The 25275-nt window shown below is 32.9% G+C and overlaps 2 protein-coding genes across 3 annotated transcripts; both read left to right on the top strand.

The window, feature by feature from the left end:
• Nucleotides 1-201: 201 nt before the first annotated feature.
• nim1ka (NIM1 serine/threonine protein kinase a) lies at nt 202-15896 on the top strand. Of its 2 annotated transcripts, none has more exons than XM_051116449.1 (5): nt 202-335; nt 7736-8292; nt 9747-10104; nt 11899-12167; nt 14905-15896. In XM_051116449.1, exons 3-5 carry the CDS (start codon nt 9807-9809, stop codon nt 15658-15660), a joined length of 1323 nt encoding a protein of 440 aa, XP_050972406.1. In that variant the 5' UTR covers nt 202-335; nt 7736-8292; nt 9747-9806; the 3' UTR covers nt 15661-15896. The 2 variants fall into 2 exon arrangements, with proteins under 2 accessions (XP_050972406.1, XP_050972408.1); XM_051116451.1 differs by lacking the exon at nt 202-335 and adding an exon at nt 1708-1797.
• A 1414-nt stretch (nt 15897-17310) lies between these two features.
• On the top strand, nt 17311-24772 carry creb3l3l (cAMP responsive element binding protein 3-like 3 like). Its single transcript, XM_051117826.1, has 10 exons — nt 17311-17410; nt 18112-18247; nt 19668-19992; nt 20074-20171; nt 20256-20348; nt 20455-20561; nt 21416-21484; nt 21571-21655; nt 21865-21955; nt 23590-24772. The coding sequence occupies exons 1-10, from the start codon at nt 17373-17375 to the stop codon at nt 23976-23978; spliced, it is 1431 nt and encodes a 476-aa protein (XP_050973783.1). The 5' UTR covers nt 17311-17372; the 3' UTR covers nt 23979-24772.
• Nucleotides 24773-25275: the final 503 nt, after the last annotated feature.

The raw sequence follows: 25275 nt of genomic DNA on the forward strand, positions 1-25275 counted from the left end.
TGGCTGTTTTTTGTTTTGTTTTTTTTTGCTTGAAAATTAGAATCTTTAATTTGTAACTCTTTTTGTGTTAGTTTTTTTTTTTTTCAAAACTCAAAGGACATTCACAATTTTTTCTATTTTAGCAATATCCTTATAGCCTATTGGTTCAAGAATCCCCTTAGTCCCGCCTCTAACCTACAATTGGTTAACCGAACTGTCCGTCACTTGACCTCCCTGTTGCTGTGATGGTGCCTCTCGCATCACATTCAGGCCAATGACACGCACCGAGTTAAAACAAACTGAATGATCCCGCAACGAATGCGCACAATAATTCAACGAGGCAACACTTAAGAAAGGTAAGGTTATTTACCCTTATCAATTCTCCCCATCCAGAGAGGTTACCAATGAATGCATAAAAACATTATGAATTCATGTATGCCTACAAATTGTTTACAAGGCTTATAGATATAATTCAGATTGTAACAACAAATCTGGATGTTGATGTATCTGGCGTTACTGCCCAGCAGCGGTTGTTATGGAAGCGTGTAAACTACAATTCATCTTTGGCGCAGATACGAGCATCATCTCATTAAAAATTTGGCTGGTGTTATTATCACTTATAATTATATTGCACAGAGCTCAATAAACGCCAAAATCTGACACTAACATGCGTGTTAATTGTACCTTACTGACTTGGAATGTTATTAAAATAACGATTTTGTTAAAATAGTAATAGTAATTTATAATTAATTAATATAATATTTCATATTATATTTACCATAACTAATATCTGTGCAAAATATGTATTATTATATTTTCATTTTTGCCAACCCTTATGACTAAACAGTTGGACAAACTGATTTAAAATCCTCTGATCAAATGGCGTTTGTAATTAACATGATTTTAGTCTTGCATTTGGGAATTTGTGGGGGTCTACAGAGGGTCTCTGGTGTAAATAATGAAGCCGCATTAGTGTTTGAACAGTACAGGTGTGTGAATCTCCAGGCCTGAATGAATAGAGCTGATCACGAATAGCTCCTGAATAGAAGTATTAATTTACTGAGAATATTGTAATTTATGATATTGAATGATCCTTTCTAGTTTCTCACGGATTGATGTCAACTTTTGTTCGGGCTCCTTTGATGACTCCTTAGTTGGATGACATGAAACATGGTTTTAGGTCTGAGATTAAAGCTGCTTTGATGGGTTGGGAATACATTAACAGGGGTACAATGCAACGGAAACAGTCTTTTTTGTGGTTTCGTCGCATAATCTGCATGTTTTTTTCCCCTCAAAGGTCCAAACATCAATTGAACTCCTTAATTATGTTCCTTATTTAAGGACTCATTAATATGGACACATTCAGACATGTATCAAAATCTGAATACATGTTCTGAAGCATGTGTGATGCTTGAGGTTTTGTGCAATTTCAATGCAGTTAATAGCATTATTTAGAAAGAGACGTCTGTGGCTACCCACATTCTTTAGAATATCTTCTTTTGTGCTCAACAGAAGATAGAAATTCATACAGGTTAGCAACCTCATGTATCATTTATCAAAATAGCAATCATATTTAATTATAGTGTGGCTGATCTCATAGTAAGAAAATGACTTGAAATTTGGTGGTTGTAGCTACGTGATGGAAATTCCAGATTGGCACCTCTGGCCCCCTATTGTCCCTGATCTTTTCACTACTGAGCTCTTTTTTTTCTCCTTTCTGTCCATGTGTCTCAATCAAAACACACACAGGAGGGCTTTGTGTAGCTGTGCCTATGAGTGTGAACACAGAAGCTGCTTCTGAAATCGCATACTGAGTAGGTACGGCATTAGATTTGAAACTTTCTTCACGGCCGTTAAAAAGGATGTTCTATATATTATGAATATAATCTGGATGTACTTCATTTATTATGTTGTCATTGTCATGAGACTTATGGTGTCATTGTGTCAGTGTGCAGTGTCCAATGAATGCGCAATTCAGAATCTCGCTGGAAGTAGAAGGTCAGCCAAATATTATAAGAATACTTTGCATTTGGATGTGCAGCTCTTTTCACATACTGCTTTTTGCCTACTATGTAGTAGGGAAGTAGGCATATTTGGAAGTAGTGAGGAAAGTCATAGTAAATGAGCAATTAAAGGGATAGTTCACCCAAAAATGAAAATTACCCCATGATTTACTCACCCACAAGCCATCCTAGGTGTATATGACTTTATTCTTTTAGACGAATACACGAATTAGTTATATTAAAAAATGTCCTGGCTTTTCCAAGCTTTATAGTAGCAGTGAATGGCTGTTGAGATTTTCAAGCCCAAAAAAGTGTGTCTATCCATCATAAAAAGTACTCCACACAGCTCTGGGGGGTTAATAAAGGCCTTCTGAAGTGAATTGATGTTGATGACAAGTTTTGTTTACAACAAAGTAAAACCAGTCTCCTCAGCTTATATCAAACTTCTTATAACAAATCCTTGTTTTGTACTTCAAATTTGTGACTGGTGTTTTGTTTTGCTCCCCGCTGTCCTTCCGTGTTCGTCACTTCCTTATTTATCAGCATGGCCGCCTACGTCCTACAACATCTGCTGGAACGCCACTCTCTCGTGAACACGCGTATGACAGCTAGCAGAAGCAGAGGAGATTATGGTTTCTAAAGATGTAAATATGGACATTTTTCTTACAAAAATGTAGGGCTGTCAAACAACATAAAAGTTTGAGTTTGCCTAATATATGTGTGTGTATTGTGTGTAGTTATTATGTATATATAAATACAAACACATTCATGTATATATTTAAGAAATATTTACAAGTATATGTAGTTATTTTTATTTTTAAATAATTTATATTATATATAAATAAAAATATTTTGTACATAAATAACATATTTCTCTTAAATATATACATTAATTTGTGTGTATTTATATTACAAAGCTGCGTGGAGTACTTTTTATGATGGATAGTCACAATTTTTTGGGCTTTAAAAACAGCCATTCACTGCCATTATAATGCTTGGAAGAGCCAGGACATTTTTTAATTCTATTATGCTCTTTTACAAAGTCTTGATTTTGTTTTGGGGGTGTACTAGAACGTGCTCTTGTGCTTGGTGGTTCCAAAAATGCATTATTTTTCACATAATTTACATTATTACAATACCTTTCTCTCCAGCCTGGCACAAATGGCTCGATTAGTTCCGGGTTTGATGAAGGCCCGCCTTTCAAAAAACGAAATGTGTTGTGGTTGGTTAGCTGTCCCGGTGCGTTGTGATTGGCGAACACCTTAGGCGGTGTTTCAGTACTGCCACGCCCCTGGCCAAAGCCGCAAGTTCCGTCTGCTTCGTCATAGTTAAGGATATATTAAAGTATAGTTGATGCTATAGAAGTGTTGGGTCCTGTCGTCAGCCTGCGAGATTGCAGACACATGATATTATCGTGCTAATTTATTTCATTATTTACATACTTAGTTTCACTGCCCGAAACCAGCTCCAGCATAAGGCTAAAAGCAGCCTAATGTTTTTAATATGACTTTTTGTATTTAAAATGACAACAATTGACTAAAAACATCGTAAGTTACTAATTATAATGCTTACATTTCCTTAGTTATTCAAAAAGCAGCCACAGAACATGAGCAAAGAACATTAACATTATCAAAGAACATCGTCACTGATTAGCCTAGCCTAGTCTAGTGCAGGTTCATTGAAGCGTCCCAGAAGCGTACCATTCGAATTTCCGTAAGCGTGATTTATTTGAATAATATTCTAATTAGCTTTGTGACATCACAGCACCCGGAAAACAACACTGTAGTCCAAACGAGCCGTTCGTTGTAGTTCTTAAAAAGGTATTTTTTAAAAACTAAATATTTCTCTTTGGAGTGGACTTTGAGATTTGTCACTTTATAGTTTTTTTTTTTATGCCCAAACATAAACACCACACACTGACTAAAATTCAAAAAGTGAAAAAGCATAATAGGACCCCTTTAATAGGTCATATACACCTAGGATGGCCTAAGGGTGAGTAAATCATGAGGCAATTTTCATTTTGTGGTGAACTATCTCTTTAAGTAAGAATTACTTTACTTAATTCTACTTTCTGTAAAATGTGTACCTGCATTTAGAGCCAAAGGTTTTGCTAGCTGAACCCTGTACGTGCAGCAAGGCTTTTCTTACCCAGGGGCCACTGATATCCCATGTGTTTAGTGTTTATCTTGTGCGTAGATCAGGGCCAGATCGGTAGAAATGGCCCCTGTGGACAGTGCTTAACGCTTAGTCAGTGCTTCTGTCCCATGGGGCGTGAAAGGAGTCACACAGTTGATGTAAGTACCACATTCTAAATCCTACCCGTGAGACTCATGCTAATAGTTCTGTGTACCAGAAATGAGCTAAATGATGAGCTATTGGCTTTTTTTAGTAATTGACATTGAAGTTGGGGTTTTAAAAAAGTAGCAGATTTTCAATGTAAAATATTTCAAAAGGGATCAAATGTAAATTCTGTCATCATTTAATCACCCACATGTTGTTCCAAACATGTGACATGAGATTAAATCCCTTTGATTTTGTAAAAAAAAAAATATATATATATATATATATATATATACATATATATATATATTGAAGAATAAAGCAGTCAAATATTGCACCTGACATGAGAAGAGGCAAAGGCAAAAAATAAATAAATAAATTAAAAGAAATAAATACATAAAAAAACCTGAATTGACTAAATAATATTTCTAATGGTCAGAAAGATGGTGGAAAAGGGTAAGAGGGTGAGATGATTATGCAGACACGTGCACATTCATGCACCTGAAAGGATCTTTGTAGGATTCCTGCTTGTTTTACACTTTAAAAGATAGTTCTGTCTGCCAGTGAATCTTTGCAGCCCTTTCAGCAATCAGCAGCACTCACACACACATGCAGGAAGGTGTTTGAAGCCTGAGGACTTGAGTATTCATGAGAAACATCACTTTGATTTTGTGTGCTGTGCCGTGGTAAATAGAGCATGTGAAGTAGGGCAGTCAGAAAGATATCAAATATAAGGAAGGTCAAATATCTGCATCAGATAAATATATATTATTTTCATCCATCTGGTTACTTCTTCATACCATCCAACTGTTTATATAGCAGTCAGTTTATCAGTCAGCATTCAGGTAAACTACTGTTCAAATTTTGGGGTCAGTAATTTTTTTTTTTTTTTTTTTTAAGAAATTAATAGTTTCCAAAAACTATTTTTCATCCATTTCAAATAAATGCTGTTCTTTAAAGTTTCTAGTCATCAAAGGTTTTCACAAAAATATTAGGCTGTAAAGTTTTCAACACTGAAGATAATAAAAAAAATGTTTTGAGCAGCAAATCAGCATATTAGAATGAATTCTGAAGGATCATGTGACACTGAAAACTGGAGTAATGATGCTGAAAATTCAGCTTTGCATCACAGGAATAAATGACATTTTAAAGTATATTAAAATAGAAAACAGTTGTTTTTAATTAAAGTAATATTTTACAATATTACAGATTTTACTGTATTACTAATCAAATAAATGCAACCTTCATGAGCATATAGACTTTTTTTCAAAAACATAAAAAAAAATAGTATTTCTCAATCAGGCTAACCAAAATAAAATGTTGTGCGTATAAACCTGTGGTCTTTGAAAGCTCAGTGCTGACGCCAGTAGAAGTAATCTCTTGTTTTGAGTGTGTGAATTGAAGAGGGATTAAATCTGCTTCTCAGAAAGATCTGCTGATTGCGTATAAGGCTGCTGAGGTTCTTATTTGATTGTCAAATCACTGATCATTTATGCCGGTTACACGAACAAATACCTTGACAAATGTATACTGCACATGCACATGTAAAGATACATAACCATAGGGTTGCTTTGTCACTTTTTAATGCCAAAACTTGCATTTTTAAAGCTTGATCAGCTCTAAAAGCACTTTCAACAGATCTGATTGGTTTAGTTATTATTCTAAAATGCTGATGCTCGAAAGTTAAAACAAAAGAATACAGTTTGGGTCTATTGCGTCAAAGAACCCTGTTGAAAACCGAACTCAGCAGCTTATATCAGCATCACCGCTCGCCTCCACCTGCAAAAAAACCATTGTCACACCTAAAGGTGTCTGTGCAGGTGCAATACTCAACAGTCCTGTGAGGAGAAACATGCAAAAACCATAAAATTACACCACTGTTTAAACATTTTGGTAGTGTAGTTAATATAATTAAAGAAATATTATTACAATTTTAAACTGTTTTAAACAAATGCAGTTTATTCCTGTGATGGCAAAGCTGGATTTTCAGTGTCACATGATCCTTCAGAAATCATTTGAATTGAATTGATCATTTGAAAATATGTAAATTGATGTTATGTTATTGCTTCATACAGTTCAAGTCAAAAGTTTACATACACCTTGCAGAATCTGCAAAATGGTCTTTATTTTACCAAAATAAAAGGGATCATACCAAATGCATGTTATTTTTTATTTAGTAACTGACCTGAATAAGATATTTCACATAAAAGATGTTTACATATAGTCCACAAGAGAAAATAATAGATGAATTTATAAAAATGACCCCGTTCAAAAGTTTACATACATTTGATTCTTAATACTGTGTTGTTACCTGAATGATCCACATCTGTGTTTTTTTTTTTTTTGTTTAGTGATAGTTGTTCATGAATACCTTGTTTGTCCTGAAAAGTTAAACTGCCCGCTGTTCTTTAGAAGAATCCTTCAGGTCCCACAAATTCTTTGGTTTTCAGCAATTTTGTGTATTTGAACCCTTTTCAACAATAGCTGTATGATTTTGAGATCCATCTTTTCACATTGAGGACAACTGAGGGAATCATGCAACTATAACAGAAGGTTCAATCACTCAGTGATGCTTCAGAAAGAAACACGATGCATTAAGTGCCAGGGGTGTAAACTTTTGAACAGAATGAAGATGTGTATATTTTTCTTATTTTGCCTAAATATCATATTTTTTCATTTAGTACTGCCTTTCAGAAGCTACAGAACATACTTACATGTTTCCCAGAAGACAAAATAAGTTAAATTTACCCTGATCTTCAAATGCATCGTGTCATAAACAACAAAAAAACACAGCTGTGGATCATTCAGGCAACAACACAGTATCAAGAATCAAGTGTATGTAAACTTTTGAACAGGGTCATTTTTATGTATGTATGTAACTATAATTTTCTCTTGTGTACTATATGTAAATGTCTTTTATGTGAAGCATCTTATTCAGGTCAGTACTAAATAAACAATAACATGCATTTTGTATGATCCCTCTTATTTTGGTAAAATAATTAACATTTTGTAGATTCTGCAAGGTGTATGTAAACTTTTGACCTCAACTGTATATCATTTTATTTGTGGTCCAATGTGGCGTAACGGGCATCTAGTGCTTGTTTTATGTGCTATTAGCGCTCAGTGGCTCTAGAGAGTGAGGTGACGGCACTCTGTGTTCTTATATTCTGCTCTATAGGGACATTGTTACAGGAACTACATCAGCAAACTCACCCTAATTGCATCCTGAAACACACAAATGCACACACTGATTTTAGTCACATTTGTAGTTAGACATTTAATGTAATTCGGATTTAATTATAAATACTTTTTTGTCATTGTAGCCCTAAAATTATGTAATAAATACTACAAGTTTAGACAAGCTAAATAATAAAAGAAGCTAAGGGTTTACCTTAAGCAAAGGTGAATTAAGGACAGGGTAAAGGCAGTGGAATGGTCTTGATATATTTCTCTCTCTCTCTCTTTCTTGCCAGGTCAACTTGAATCCTTTAGTTTAGTCCCTACTGTTTAAATTGGAGACTTAAGGGCCACTAAAAAAGGCACGGATTAGGATCTCTGTATACGCTAAGCCCAGAAAGAAGACTGTAGAGTGAGTCAGAGCGCCAAAGAAACGCACCAAGGTGAATAAATGAGAGGGAGTGGCTGTTTTCCATGTGGGATCCCTGTTTCTGAATGATCAACCTGGCGGAGATGTTAAATGAGAGGAAGCACCGTACAAGAAGCCAGGGCCACCGAGAGCAACGTGGAACCTTGTTATAGCAGCCAGGCAACAATCACAGCCCTCATCGTTCTCAACGCTGATCCGTGGTCTATTTTTGTCGCTGAGACAACGCACCAATTAAATCGGCCATATCTGATGAGGTTCAGGGAGATGCGGGACTGAGGGGAAGGAACAGCACTGTGCACTGTGCAGGCGACCCGAAACCTATATTACTTTACACTTTGATATGTGTATAAGCTTGTGTTGAGATGTGGCGATAATGAGCTAATTTTGGAAACTTGACGCAGACGTACAGGACAACATGTGAAGGTGAGAAAGGACTATCCATTCATGTGTGGATGCTTTTGTACACAAAAACAGTCCCTGTGTTGTGCATTTATTTAATAAATGCTTATTTTATATTTTAATTGTATTTGTAAAGTAATTGCTATTTATTACTAAAATATATTTATATATATTTATAAATATAATTTATATTGTATAATATTTGTATTATTAAATATTTATTTGTTTGTTTGTGTGTAGAGATTTTTAATGTTTAGTTATCCTTTATTGTTATTGTATATAATAATTTATATTTATATATTTTTCAAAATAATATTTTCTAAAATTAGTTATTGTAAAAATAATGTTAATTTACTACTACTAAACAATTACTACAATTTTGAGATTCTATTTGTGTGTAGAGGTTTTTATTGTTTAGCTGTTATTTATTATTATTATTATTTTGTGTGTGTGTGTGTGTGTACATATATATATTTCTTTTTTTAATATTAGTAAAATAATTATTATTTAGAATGTTACTGTTTTTATTATTATACACTGCCATTCAAAAGTTTGGGATCAGTATGATTTGTAATGTTTTTACAGATGTTTTTTATGCTCATAAAGGCTGCATTTATTTGATCAAAATACAGAAAAAGCAGTAATATTGTAAAATAATATTGCAATTTAAAATAACAGTTTTCTGACTGAATTTGAATATATTTTAAAATATAATTTATTCCAGTTATTCAAAGCTGAATTTTCAGCATCATTACTTTAGTGTCACATGATCCTTCAGAAATCATTTTAATATGTTGATTTATTATCAGTGTTGAAAACAGTTCTGCTAATTAATATATATATATATATAAAACACATATATGTAACAATATACACCATTCAAAAAATGTTCTTTCTTTTTTTAAAGTAAATTAATATTTTTACTCAGCAAGGATGTATTAAACTGCTAAAAAGTGATAGTAAAAACTTGTTACGTTTCTTTTTTCATTTTTTATTCGTGAAAAGAATCCTGAAAAGGGTATCACAGGTTCCAAAAAACATTAAGCAGCACAGCTGTTTCCAACATTGATAATAAATCAGCATATTATATTGATTTCTGAAGGATCAACTGACACTGACGGCTGGAGTAATGATGCTGAAAATTCAGCTTTGCATCACAGGAATAAATTACATTTTAAAGTATATTAAAATAGAAAACAGTTATTTAAAATTGCAATAATATTTTACAGTATTGCTGTTGTTCTGTATTTTTGATCAAATAAATACAGCTTTGATGAGCATAAGAGGCTTAAAAAACAATAAAAATTCTCACTGATCCCAAACTTTATATTATATTATAATATATTATAACTGTATATTATATTATTTGCATTTTGATAAAATTTGTTTATAGGCAGAGGTAAAAAAAAAAAAAAAAAAAAAAAAGCAGGGGGGAGCTAATTTTTACACTCGAATTGTGTATCATTTCATATCTTCAGGTGGTGCCTTAGTTCCAGGTCTCCTGCCATGAGCTAAGCCCCCCAGTGGCCTGTGGCAGGATGACTGCTGTCTACCCGGCTGGGGGGGGCTCCGTCGGGGTCTCAGAAGTGGCCACGGGTCCCCAGCGCTATGCCCGATGGAGCCGACAGGACAGCTCCGACATCTGCACAGACGACGAGGGGACCCAGCCGCGCCGCCTCACCCCACTGGAAAAGCTCAATCTGGACATGTGCCAAGATGAGAAGATGGTAAGAGAGCTCACCGTGGGCCGCCGCATCGGCTTCTACAAGATACGAGGCGAGATCGGCTGTGGAAACTTTTCCCACGTCAAGCTGGGCATCCACGCTCTGACGAAAGGTACACGCTAGTTTAGCAACACAAGCATTATGTTGATTACGATTGGTTATAAATGGTACATATGCTTTGAATTTCATTTCCACGCAAGCTACTGTAAGTGGCTAAAATATTGATATTTCCATCTTAGTGCAGCTCATTGACACTATGTACAATTTTATGATCTTGGGATATTCCTATAGCCCTCTGACACCCTGTAAAGTGCCTGGAAATACATATTTAGAGCTCTATTTGTAGTTGGACTGACCTGTATTAGTCTTCCCAGTAAATTAAAAGTTTGAAACATCAGATGTTTTACATTATAAAACATTTTGTTTGGTTAGGTTTTAGTAGTTTTTAAATACTAAATGAAATAAAATATTTAATTTAAATATTAAATATGAATCTTTTTAAATGTTAAAGTGCTCTGTTTTTAGGATTAAATATTTGTATATAATTAATGTTATAATAATCCATAGTAGTCATGCACTTTTTTAAATGTTTTTTAAAGAAGTCCCTTTGATCCAAAATACAGCAAAAACAGTAATATTGTGAAATATTTTACTATTTAAAAGAGCTGTTTTCTATTTGAAAATATTTTAAAATGTAATGTATTCTTGTGATCAAAGCTACATTTTCAGCATCATTACTCCGGTCACATGATCCTTCAAAAATCATTCTAATATTCTGATTTGCTGCTCAAGAAACATTTTTTATTATTATTTTTATTATTATCAATATATAAAACAGTTGAGTAAAGGATTCTTTGATGAATAGAAAGATCCAAAGATCAGCATTTATCTGAAATAAAAAGTTTTTGTAACGTTATACACTATAAATGGAAAAGAAATTATAGAAATTAATACTTTTATTTAGCAAGGATGCTTTAAATTGATCAAAAGTGATGATAAAGATTTCTATTTCAGATAAACGCTGGTCTGCTGAACTTTCTATTCATCAAATAAACCTGAAAAATTCTTTAACATAATAATAATCATAATAAATGTTTTTTAAGCAGCAAATCAGAATATTAGAATGATTTCTGAAGGGTCATGTGACTGGAGTAATGATGCTAAAGATTTAGCTTTGAAATCACAGGAATAAATTACATTTTAAAATATATTCAAATAGAAAACTGTTATTGTAAATAATAAAAATATTTCAAAATTGTACTGTTTTTGCTGTGCTTTGGATCAAATAAATGCAGGTTTGGTAAAAAAAAAAAAACAAACATTAAAAATCTTACTGTTCAAAAACTTTTGACTGGTAGTGTAGTTTTAACCCATATTTAGTGAGACATTTGTTTTTACATAAGTAAGTGCAGTTTATGCTCAGTGTTATTAATGAATTATATTAATTGTTAAATTGATAAATATGTGTTCTGAGAGTCAAGTTTACGTTGATAATGTGGGAAGCATGCCCTCGGTCAAAGTCAAGCTGAGACAACTCGTCTGGTCCAGACACACATGGATTGATCTGAGGTGTCACATTTCTGTCAAGACCTTTAGAATTGCTGTAGGCCTCATCAAAGATCGGTGTGTGTAAGGGATAGGAGGTTGCGGTGTGCCGTTACAAAGCCATTTGTGAATTCATGCGCAGAGCATTTTGAGGATTTGTAGTGCTGCAGCAGATCTTGAAGAGAGGGTGTAGAATGACTTTCCATATCGCATTGCACCATATCTGATATCAAAACTGCTCAAATGACTTTCCTTTATTACATTTGACTTTTACTGTTGTTTAACTCAACAATTCATATATACAGTCAAATTAGTAAGAATGCATATGATTGAATGAGAAACTTTATGTTGTCATCCACAGACAAAGTAGCCATCAAGATCTTGGACAAGACCAAGCTCGATCAGAAGACCCAAAGGCTGCTGTCCCGGGAGATATCAAGCATGGAAAAGCTGCACCATCCAAATATCATCCGTCTGTATGAGGTGGTGGAGACGCTGACCCGTCTGCACCTGGTCATGGAGTACGCAGGCGGAGGAGAGCTTTACACGAAAATCAGCACAGAGGGGAAGCTCTCTGACATCGACAGCAAGATTGTCTTCTCTCAGGTTCTCTCAGCTGTGAAGCATATGGTGAGATGTACATGATGCACATGAATAGAATTTAGTGAGGGAAATCTGTTAGAATTATGGGCTGAAGGTTTACAGGGTGCAAACATATTCTCATTATGATTCCTGTTTTTCCTGACCTTTAAAATTTGGCAGATTCAAGCCATTTTATGCCAGTTTACTTTTTCAGTTTTTCCATAAGATACATAGTTTGAAGGTCAATGATAGGATGGCCATTATTTTAATCAGAATTTATTCAGAAATACAACACAATATAATAAAAATGTAGTTCATTTATACTATGATTTATGATCATTTCTGAATTTAAATACATAGAATATATAAGATATGTACACATTTTTATCTTATTTGATATATGCAGGTTGTTGAATTAGTTGTTAGATTAAACACAGTTTTGGAGTATTAAATATATTTTAATATAAAGAATATTATAGTTAATTTTTTTTTCAATGTTGCATCAATAAATATGTTGAGAGTTATGAAAAAACTATTTTAATATTATAATTTATAATTATTATTTAGTATATGAAGGTTTTTAAAATTATTAAATAATTTAATATAATTCATATTATAATTAATAATTATTATTTAGTTACTTTTTTGAGTGTTGTAACATGACTAAAAATGTCAAAAATTGTAGTAAAAATAAGTATGCATATTTAGAACATTACTATGTAAACAATGGTGTACAAAATGGTATAGAAAAATGCCAGTTACAACCAGCGTTGCCAGGTTTTCACAACAAAACCTGCCCAATTGCTACTCATAACTAGCCTTATTTGATATTTGATATGCGATGTGGAATATTTAATAGAATTAATATTATAGTTAATTATTAATTATTTACTTTTTAAAATGTTGTATCAATAAATGTGTTGAGAGTTGTGAAACACTATATTTTTTTAAAGTGAAATAATTAGTATATTAAGTTTTTAAAAGTAAAAAAATATATTGTTAATATAATTAATATTATAATTAATTATTATTATTTATTTACCTTTTTTCAGTATTAGTATATAGTATATATTTAGTATATATGTTTTAAATAATATTTAATTAAATTAAATATTTAATATAATCAATATTATAATTTATAATTATTATTATTACTTGTAACATGTCTAAAAATGACAAAAACTGTAGTAAAAATAAATATGTATATTTAGAAGATTGCTAAAAAAAAATTGCATTTGATTCAAAACAATGGTGTACCTCATATATAAATAAAACAATGACAATAATGATATTTTTGGGAGGTATAGAAAAATGGTTGTTACAGCCAGGGTTGCCATATATGCATCTTATACTTTTTTATTAGGTTGCTGAATTAGTTGTTGATTAGATTGAAGTCTTTGAAAATTAAACTGTACAATTTTGAATTACTGATTTTTTTATATAATTAATATTATAGTTAATAATTATTATTTACCTTTTAAAATGTTGCAATATTACTATATAGTACATACTTAGTATATAAGATTTTAAAAATGTTAAATATTTTTCATATAATTAATATTATAGTTAATAATTATTATTATTTATTTAGTTTTTTGAGTGTTGTAACATGACTAAAAATGTCAAAAATTGTAGTAAAAATAAATATGCATATTTACAAGATTGCTACATTTGATTCAGAACAATGGTATACATCATATATATAAATAAAATAATGACAATAGTTATATTTTTTGGTAGGTATTGCTACCAGTCGCTACTCATAACTAATCTTATTTGATATATGCATCACATAATTTTTTATTAGGTTGTTGAATTAGTTGTTGGTTAGATTGAAGTCTTTGAAAGACTTGTAACATGTCTAAATAAATTCTAAAAAATTGCATTTGATTCAAAACAATGGTGTACCTCATATATAAATAAAACAATGACAATAATGATATTTTTGGGAGGTATAGAAAAATGGTTGTTACAGCCAGGGTTGCCATATATATTTTAAAAGTATAAAATATTTCTTATATAATTAATATTATTAATATGTTAACTAAATTGTCAGTTTAATTTAATTAATATTTTATAATGAATATTATCATTAATAATTATTATTTAATTACTTTTTTAAATGTCAACTGACAATGTCGACTAAAATGTGACAAAATTTTTGTAAAAATTGTAGTAACATAACATAAATATGCTTATTTAGAAGATTGCTACATTTGATTCAAAATCATGGCGTACCTCATACATAAATAAAATAATGACAATAATGATAATGATATTTCTGGGAGGTATAGAAAAATGGCTGTTACAACCAGGGTTGCCAGGTTTTCAAAGCAAAACCCACCCAACTGCTTCTTAAAGTTGGTCCAGTTGTGTTTATGGGATGATCTCCCAGGAGTCGTGTTCCGGGGGTAAAATACATGTTTTTTTTTTTACATGGGTTTTCAAAAATTTGAATTCCAGGGGCTAAATTTCACGTTATTGGGCTCACTTCATCCCGCGGACATGAAAAACAACACACGGCAACAGTGTTAAATTAGACCAATTCTGCATGAAAACCGCAGACTTGGCAACCCTGGTTACAACTGTCCTGATATAAACACAATTCTTACATAGAAACTTTAATAAATATGTAATTTAACACACACTCACATATAAGATTTTGTATATATTTGTATTTTTTACAGAAATATGTTTACCCAGTTAAATCAGTTTAACAACATTGTTATTCCAAAATATCTGTATATTTGGTAGTTAATAGTACTTTATCTTTCTCGTTTTGCAGCATGACAATAACATCATTCACAGAGACCTGAAAACAGAGAACGTTTTTTACACTTGTAGCACCTGTGTTAAAGTGGGAGACTTCGGCTTCAGCACCGTCAGCCGCCGCGACGAGACTCTCAACACCTTCTGCGGTTCTCCCCCTTATGCTGCTCCTGAGCTCTTCAGGGACGAGCACTACATAGGTGCTTGCGTGGACATCTGGGCACTGGGGGTCATGCTCTTCTTCATGGTGACCGGTACCATGCCCTTCCGTGCCGAAACGGTGGCCAAGCTAAAGCGCTGCATCCTGGACGGGACCTACACAGTGCCTACTTGGGTGCCGGAACCTTGCCAGAAACTGATCCGCGGCATCCTGCAACCCCAGCCGTCTGATCGCTACACTGTAGAGCAGATGATGGGCTGTGAGTGGCTGCTGCCGGTGGAGTTTCCCAAGGCCATGGAGCCCTTCAAACTAGACCCGCTCCATCTGGCCGAGTCTAAGCCGGGGGAGCTTGAAGAGCATGAGATAGAAGTGAGGAACGCCCTGGAGGCTCTTGGCATCACCGCAGACCACATTCGTAACAACCAGGGCAAAGACTGCAGGAGCTCTATTACCGGAGTCTATCGAATCCTCTTGCACCGTGCACATAAACGACAAGCGGTGGAGAGCATGCCACTAGTTACTCACGTAGTGAATGGAACCGATGCTAAAAAGGACCGTCTGAAGACATACAGAAGCCTTAGGCATACGTCTAAACTCTGCATCATTCTGTGATGAAAACATACACATAAAAATGGACAGCTCACAGGAACTATTATAATAGTTCAACTAGTTATATTTGATATACCTCTTTTGTTATCGTTTTTCAACTGAAAATGAGATCAGTGAATGCCTCTAATACAGTAGACTATATGAATGAATGGAAAGTATGAGTGTTTGTAAGTAAGTAAGAGCAAGACTTTTGTCTTAATGTCATGGATGTCACATAAATATATTTAATAAATATAATAAAATGGTTTGGACTGCATTGTTTCAAGAAAAAAAACAATTGTAATTTAAAAAACCTAAATATATATATTTAAAAATAAAAAGCATATATATACACTACCGTTCAAAAGTTTGGGGTCAGTACATTTTTATTGTTTCTTTTCTTTTTTTTTTTTTTTTTTTAAGAAATTAATACTTTTATTCACCAAGGATGTATTAAGTTAATAATTAAAAGTTTATTAAAAGTTAATAATAAATAATTTACATTGTTATAAAATATTTATATTTTGAATGAACACTGTAATTTTTAAACTTGTTATTCATGAAAGAATCCTGAAAAAAAATCCAAAAAAAGGTTCCAAAAAATATTTGGCAGCACAACTGTTGATATTATCCAACATTGATCATTCTAATAATAAATCTGCATATTAGAATGATTTCTGAAGGATCATGTGACACTTAAGACTGGAGTAACAGCTGATAAAAATTCAGCATTTCATCACAGGAATAAATTCTATTTTAAAGTATGTTAAAATAAAAAACATTATTTTATATTTTAAAAACATTTTGCAATATTATTGTTTTTTTTTTCTATATTTTTAATCAAATAAATGCAGCCTTGATGAGCGTAAGAGACTTCTTTAAAGACTATTACAAGTCTTACTGACCCCAAACTTTTGAACAGTAGTGTATATATATATAGTATAAAGTGATGCATACCAATTAATATTTTACAGTATTTTTTGTTTTAATATTATATCTCATATTCCAAAAGAGAACAGGAGGAAAAAATTGTCTGCATAAAACAAGAACTGTGAAAAATTATGTGTAACGTTATATATAACTTTTGTTAGGCTCTTAAAATGTTAAATATTAAACAATTAAGTACACATATATTTTCCAATAACCTATAATTAAAGTTGTAATTATTATTTAATTCTTTTTTTTTTTTTTTTTTTTTTTGATTGTTCACATTTTATAATCAAGTAATTAATTCTAATTTTTTTTTTTTTTTAGATTTCAACTTTTAGTAACATTTTCACAAAGTCTTCCTTAAAGTGATAGTTCACCCAAAAATGAAAATTCTTTCATTAATTACTCATGTCATTCCAAAATGAATTTTAGTTACATTGCTGTTTATGAAGGATCAGAAAGCTCTCAGGTTTCATCAAAAATATCTTAATATGTGTTTCAAAGATGAGCGAAGGGCTTACGGGTTTAGAACGACACGAGGGTGAGTAATTAATGACATAATTTTCATTTTTGGGTGAGTAATTAATGACATCATTTTCATTTTTGGGTGAACTACCCCTTTAAGTATGGACTCATAAATGGCGCATTCGAGGCATGGTGTTTTACACTACAACTCCCAGAAAGCCTTTCGCAGAAGACGTGCACGTACTAACGCCCCCGTACGCGCTGACGCAATTTTTGCCTTGTTGGAGGGTGATTTCATCAGGAACAGGACAAAGAAAGAAGGCACTTCCTATTTGTTGTATATGTCAACGTATCTTATTTCGGCACAACATCATCAGAGGTAAGGAATTATCTTAAGTATTTTGGACGCGTCTGTGATGTCGCCCTTGCCTTTCTCAGGAAAATTCACAATTACTCACAATACAGTTTTTGTAGAGCTGTCAAATGTCAGACCTGTCACATGCTTTATCAAATACTTTAACGTTACTTCCTATATATTATATTTAATATGTATCCTAATTCCATTGTTCTGTTCTATTATATTTTGTTCTATGTGTATTATTTTACTGTGGTTAATAGCTTTGTTAATAGCGTTATTAACATTGTTATTAATAAATCTGTACATTTTGCGATACATATTATAGTCGCTGTGTGGAATATGTAGCGAATCGGATGACATAACCAAATCAGATTCAAATTTTACCTGTATCATTTTGCACTAGTAACATTATTATCTACATTGAGCTATTCAGAGATGCCATCGTGTTTCAGTAGTATTTTCTGCAAGGTTTAACTGGCTTCAAAACTATTTGTCACACACAATATAACCGTTTTATGTTTGCGATTGTGACTTATACGCTGGACTGTTAATGCTTTAAAGTTGTTAGTTGTTATTTGTGTTGTGTTTAAGACGGAAACGCAGTCACGTGATTAGTGGGCGGGGCCTGAACTTGATCGAGCTGAGCTGTCAGTGCGCAATGTCGCTGCGGATCTTCCCTGTTTTATGTTGTCCTATATGATTTCTGCTTCTTTAAATCGCAGTCAGATGTCAGTAAGCGAGGATATGGACAGTACAGACCTGCTTGGTCTGATCTTCCCAGATGAAGACCCAGGATCCGCTGATCTGTTCCTCCCAGAGGGGAATAACTTGCTGGATGATCTGCTTCTAGAGCAAGATGTATGTAACCTTCACGTCCAGTGGTTTAAACCTAAAAATATTTTATGATTTGATGTTTTTGTCACGTAGAAGCTGTAATATAGTCTGATAAGAATATGATAAGAAAATCGATAAAAAAAAATCAATACAACTGCACCTTTTAATGTAATACAGTGATTAGATACGCGTTTTTATCATCTCAAATGCTGCATAGAGTGTATTTATATAATGTGACCCTGGACCACAAAACCAGTCATAAGGGTCAGTTTTTCGAAATTGAGCTTTATACATCATGTGAAAGCTGAATAAACAAGCTTTCCATTGATGTATGGTTAGGTCGAGATACAACTATGTGAATATATGTAATCTGAGAGTGCAAAAAAAATCAAAATATTGAGAAAATCACCTTTAAAGTTGTCCAAATGAAGCTCTTACTAATGCATATTACTAATCAAAAATTAAGTTTTGATTTTTACAGTAGGAATTTTACTAAATATCTTCATGAAACATGAAATTTACTTAATTTCCTAATAATATTTGGCATAAAAGAAAAATCAATACTTTTGACCCATACAATGTATTTTTGACTGTTGCTACAAATATACCCCAGCGACTTAAGACTGGTTTTGTGGTCCAGGGTCATATATTACTTAATTATATATTTTATATAAATATATTAATAACAAGTTTATACGTTTAGAATATTAATAATAATAAAAATTATTATTGTGTAAGACAGTAGAGTAGATGCTTTTATTCTTGCAGATGCTGAATAGAAAAATGTTGAAAACAGCTGAGCAAAATTTTTTTCAGGTTTCTTTGATGAATAGAAAGTTCAGAAGAACAGCATTTATCTGAAATAGAAATCTTTTGTAACATTATAAATGACTTTATCATCAATTTAAAGAAAAATAAATAAAAGTATTCATTTCTATCATTTCTTTCCCCAAAAAATTATACTGACTCCAAGCTTTTGAATGTTATAGTGTATAATGTTACAAAAGCTTTTTATTTCAGATAAATGCTGATCTTTGGATTCATCAAAGAATCCTGAAAAAATGTTTTGACTAAACTGTCTTAAATATTGATGATGATGATAATAATAGTAATAAATGTTTCTTGAACAGCGAATCAGCATATTAGAATGATTTCTGAAGGATCATGTGACACTGAAGACTGAAGTACTGATGCTGAAAATGTAGCTTTGATCACAGGAATAAATTACATTTTAAAATATATTCAAATAGAAAGCAGTTATTTTAAATAGTAAAAATATTTCACAATATTACTGATGTACTTTGAATTAAATAAATGCAGGCTTGGTGAGCAGAAGAGACTTCTTTAAAAAATATTAAAAATCTTACTGTTCAAAAACCTTTGACTGGTAGTGCATATTATATAAACAGACAGACAGACTTAAGAAATGCTTTTATTATTGCAGATGCTGAATGGAATGGATACAGAGGACTTTCTCAGCAGTCTTCTGGGTGAAGAAGATGACGGGTTGACTATCAGCTGCCTGTCTCAGTCTCCTCACGGCAGTGACAGCGGCATTTCTGAGGACACCACCCCTCCACACGATGGCAGCGAGACAGACACCATCCCCAGTCCAGGCGTCGAGCCTCTGTTTTATTCCGAATTTGTGACAGAGAGCTACGAGGCCCAGGTGGTGCAGTCAGACCACTGTTACACCCTCCCACAAGGCACAGACGCCCTACTGAGCGTCCGATCAGAGAATCCTGAGTCTGACGTCTTCATAGATGTCGGTAAGGTTGTGCTGTGGTGTGTGGAGACATAAGAAATATTATTTAAGTGTCCCATCTTAAGACTGATATTCTTTCTGTCAGATGATTTGGATGTTAGTATGGATGACGACTTGTCCCCCGAGCTGCCCTGCTCACTCACGATTGAAGACTCCACACAAAGCAGCAAACTGGACAGCCAGGTACATTTCAAAGGATTTTAGGAAAACATCAGGTTGTTAACTTAACAGCTCAGATCAGATATAATGTGCATATTTTGTCTCCAGTTCCAGTTCAAAGAGATTGTTTTGACTGATGAGGAGAGGAGGCTTCTGGCGAAGGAAGGTGCATCCATTCCAACTCATATGCCTCTTACAAAGGTAAGACAAATGGTTTCTGATTTATGATGCTTTCATATTGAACAAATTTTGAAATGCAAAATTAAACATACATGACAGTGTTAGACAAAACACTGTTTGTCTTTAGGCAGAGGAGCGGACCCTGAAGAGGGTGAGAAGAAAGATCCGGAATAAGCAGTCTGCTCAGGAGAGTCGCAAGAAGAAGAAAGTTTACGTGGATGGCCTAGAGAACAGGTTAGTTTGAGAGACAAACACAATAAAAATATAGGAAGTACTTAACACTTAGATAGTTCACCCAAAAATGAAAATTACCCCATGATTTACTCACGTTAAAGCCATTCTAGGTGTATATGACTTTCTTCCTTCAGGCGAATATAATCAGAGTTGTATTAAAAAATGTCCTGGCTCTTTCAAGCTTTATAATGGAAGTGAATGGGTGTTGAAATTTTGAAGACCAATAAAGTGCATCCATCCATTATAAAAGTACTCCACACAGCTCCAGGAGGTTAATAAAGGCCTGATGCATTTGTGTGAGAAAAATATCCATATTTACAACTTTATAAACCATAATCTCTAGCTTCCACTAACTGTTGTATGCGTGCTAATGAGAAAGTGAAGTTCCAGCAGATGATGTAGAACGCAGGCATAACATAAGCTCACCAAGACTACATTTATATGATCAAAAAATACAGTAAAAACAGTAAACTAATTGTTAAATATGATTACAATTTAAAATAACTGTTTTCTGTTTGAAAGTATTTTAAAATGTAGTTTATTCCTGTGATGCAAAGCACCCATTACTCCAGTCTTCAGTGTCACATGATCCTTTTTAAGTCATTTCACTGTTTTTTTTTTTCTAGGATTCTTTAATGAAAGTTCAGAACAGCAATTATTTGAAATAGAAATCTTTTGTAAACTTATAAATCTTTACTGTCACTTTTGATCAGTTTAATGCTAAATAAAAGCATTAATTTCCTTTTAAAAAATCATACTGACCCCAAACTTTTGAACGATAAATTAGTAAATTAGAATATTTTTGTAAATGACTTATATTTAAGTAATTGAAATAATATTTTGTATGTCCATAGGGTTGCGATCTGCACCGCTCACAACCAGGAATTACAGAAGAAAGTTGAGATGCTGCAGAAACAAAACATGTAAGCCTTCGTCATGTGTTTTCACTATCAGTAGCGTGATGATACGTAATTGTGACTAATAAGAGTTGTTGCTTTTCTATATTAAGATCCCTTATTGAACAGCTAAGAAAACTGCAGGCTATGGTGAAAATGTCCACAATGAAAACCACCACGACTAGCACTTGTATTATGGTGAGTATTTTGCCTTTATAGAATTTTAATCTATCAGTGGGGTTGTAGTTCTCTTGAGTTGGTTTTATTTTAACACATATTTACTGGTCATAAATGAAATGTAATGCGTGAGTATAATCTTTCATCAGCATGTAATGTAAACTTTCTCCTACATAAATACAAAGACATTGTGACGTGTTTTCTGACCTTTTCTGTTGTTGCTTTTTCAGGTGTTCCTGCTTTCTTTCTGTCTGATCATTTTCCCCTCAGTCAATCCTTTTGGCAGCAGCAATCAGAAAGACCTGTATACGTCATCTACAGGTGAGCTCAACATTTGGTATTGTGTCTATAGGGTGTTCAGGAATGCTGCACTGCTTGTTTTTCTGCTCTGTTTTGTTCAACTTATACAATAATGCAGTTTTAATAATCTTCTTATAATAATTCTTGATGCTAATTTAATATAGATTACTAGGGATGCACTGAATTTTCTGAAAATTGCTGAAAATTGTCACCCGAAAGTGTCATTTTCGGTTTTTGCCGAAAGAAAAAAACGGGGCAAAAATATGAAACGAGAATATATGCCGCGTCGCGTCGCGCCGCCCACCCAGCAGTTTTCCGCTCGCAGGTTTCACTCTACTTCTAACCATCGTCACTGCGAGGTGTGACGCTCCACTCAATGTTCCACTTATGTATCGCTCATAATATCAGTATTTAATATTAATACATTTCTGTCTGACTTTATTGTGTTACTTCTAATAAAAAATGTTAAATTTAAAAAAGGTTCAAAATAAGTTTAAAAAGTTAATATAATATTTCATATTAACAAATTGCACTAAATTTAGTAGCATGTGCCCTTTAAATACTTCTCAAATAAACATTGATTAAACTTACATATATATTCTAATAACTGTCAATAAAAAAAACTGTAAAAGAAATAAAAACAATAATAAAAGATACAAGCTTCATGTTTTTTTAGATATTTAGGAACAAAAGTAGTTATTTTAGTGTCACTGATATACTATTGTAAATCTTTTTAATATTTTGACATAGATTTTGTTTGTATGTTAACACTACCAGTCAAAAGTTTTTGAACAGTAAGATTTTTAATGTTTTTTAAAGAAGTCACCAATATATTGAATATATTTTAAAATGTAATTTATTCCTGTGATTTCAAGGCTGAATGAAATGATTATTGTTATTAATTTTGAAACAGCTGAGTAGAATTTTTCAGGGTTCTTTAATGAATAGAAAGCAGCATTTATCTGAAACAGAAATCTTTTGTAACATTATAAATGTCTTTATCATTACTTTTGATCAATTTAAAGCATCCTTGCTAAATAAAACTATTAATTTCTATAATTTCTTTCATCAGTAATACATGTTTTTGAGCAGCAAATCAGCATATTAAAATGATGAATTTTAAAATATATTAAAAAAGAAAACAATTATTTTAAACAGTAAAAAATATTTCACATTTTTTACTGTTTTTGCTGTACTTAATGCAGGCTTGGAGAGCAAAAGAGACTTCTTTAAAAAAAATCTTACTGTTCAAAAACTTGACTGGTAGTGTAGTTAAAGTTTTAGCAATTTGATTGTGTGTTTTTTGTCACTTTGATTAGTATGTTTTTAAATGTCTATAGTTTTTTACATTATTATTATTAGTTTTAGTGTATTTAGTTTTAGTTATTTTAGTACTTCTAGTTAAACTAAACCAAAATGAGAAATGTTACTTGGAAACTAGCTGAAATAAAATAAGCTGAAGTTTTTTATTTTTACGTTATTTTATTTAAAGTAAATAAACTTTTACGTTTAGTTTAACTATATTATGCTTGGAGCAAAGTGAAGTTTAAAAAATTTGAAAAGTAAAAAAGCTTATTTAATTAAAAAAGTAGGGGGAAAAGTTTTATATATGTATATATATTTTTTTTTTTCATCAATTTAATTATGCCTTCTAGGAATGTCCCGAGCCCTGCGGTCTTATCCAGCTATCCTGAAAGAAGATATTATATCCACATCAGCTAAAGAAGTGCCAGAGCAGGATGTCCTCCTCATGGGCACCGTAGAGAATAACCAGGCACTCCTGTCTGGCGGTCAGAATCACACACCTGACTACCAGCGGGTCGAGCAGTCTGACTCAGAGTCTGGTGTCAACAGCAACTCCTCCGCTGACTTCCCCGCTCCTGGCCAGTCAGATCTCAAAGCGGACGCGTCTCTCTCAGAGTCCCACAGGAACTCGGCAGCACCTCCGGTGATCTACGACAGCCAGAGCAAAACCAAGGAAAGCTGGATAGAGCAGAAACCCACGTCAGTTATAATACAACAGCACCGATCCGATGAAATGTAGGAGAGGGAAAGATTCAGTATAGCCATTTTCTCTTCATTGTAGCATCACAGTCTGACCGTTTTTCTTAATTTTTGTTTTACATGGATCTACTGTCATGCTATAATAGCACTTTTTATACTCAGCCATTTGTTAGAACGTTATTGTTCTATTCATCTGCACAAATGATAATTGGAAATGTGAAGGAGCCATATTGTTTTGAACTCTGCATTGCGTCCACATTGAGTTTTAGTACATTCAGGAAATGTATTCACTTGTCTGTATTACTTGAGACATTTTAGGACTTTCGGGCATCTAGTAAAATATTATTTTCCCTTTTTTTAGTAAGGGAGCCACATGCTTAAAGAGATTCCACTACTGAAAAATTGAGCAGTCCTAGTGATATAGGAGTGTATTTCGAAAAGGGAAGCTGTTTTATTTCTGCTTGTGTATTATTGGTGGCTTAGCACCCCTTCGGTTAAACCGCTGTAAATTTAGCTTTAAATGTACCTTTTAGAGGGGGTATAGTGTTGCACATATCCACACAATAATAACACATTGTTAATGTCTATATATGTATATACATATGAAAAAAATGTCATGATCTGCTGTGTCAGAGAAGCATTTTTATGTAATTTTTTTTGATGTCGATATTTTGTTTTGTCTTTTTAAAAGACAAAAAGCAGTCTTTTTTATTGATTTTCTTCAGTCTTTGGTCATACGATGCACTGATGTATCTGTAAACTTGGAATGTTCATCAACTTTATTTCTGTCGTGATCATGTTATTACAAATAAAAATGATCAGTTTACTATAAAACATGTTTTTGTCAATCATCAGTGAGATGACAATGAATGAACAATATAATAATAATTACACTAGATATGATGCACATCATAGCACTCATTTCAAAACACCATTGGGATTCTTAGAAAGTGGTCTATAAAAATTGTACATTGAAACTAGGTCAATCTTCTGTACATGTCTGATCATGTTGTTACAGCCAGACATGTCCTTGATAGTAAGAAATGCAAATCAACACAAAGTAACAACAATTATCTTGGCTTACAATGTTAAAAGTCAAAACGCTTAAATATCTATGACCAAGAGTAAATGAAAAGAGTTTAAGATTAATTTTACCCTAAAAGGGCAAAACCATAAAGAGACATCATCCATCTTATTAAGACTCAAATACTACAATTTCATGACTTGTTTTTTTTTTTTTTCTTTTCTTTTCCAAAAACGACTTATTTTTGGATACGTCGCCCCATTGGGGGTATAAATTCACTGTAATTCCTGAACGCTTTTGGAATACAACCCTA

Source organism: Labeo rohita, chromosome 8, assembly GCF_022985175.1.
Source record: "Labeo rohita strain BAU-BD-2019 chromosome 8, IGBB_LRoh.1.0, whole genome shotgun sequence".
NCBI lineage: Eukaryota > Metazoa > Chordata > Actinopteri > Cypriniformes > Cyprinidae > Labeo > Labeo rohita.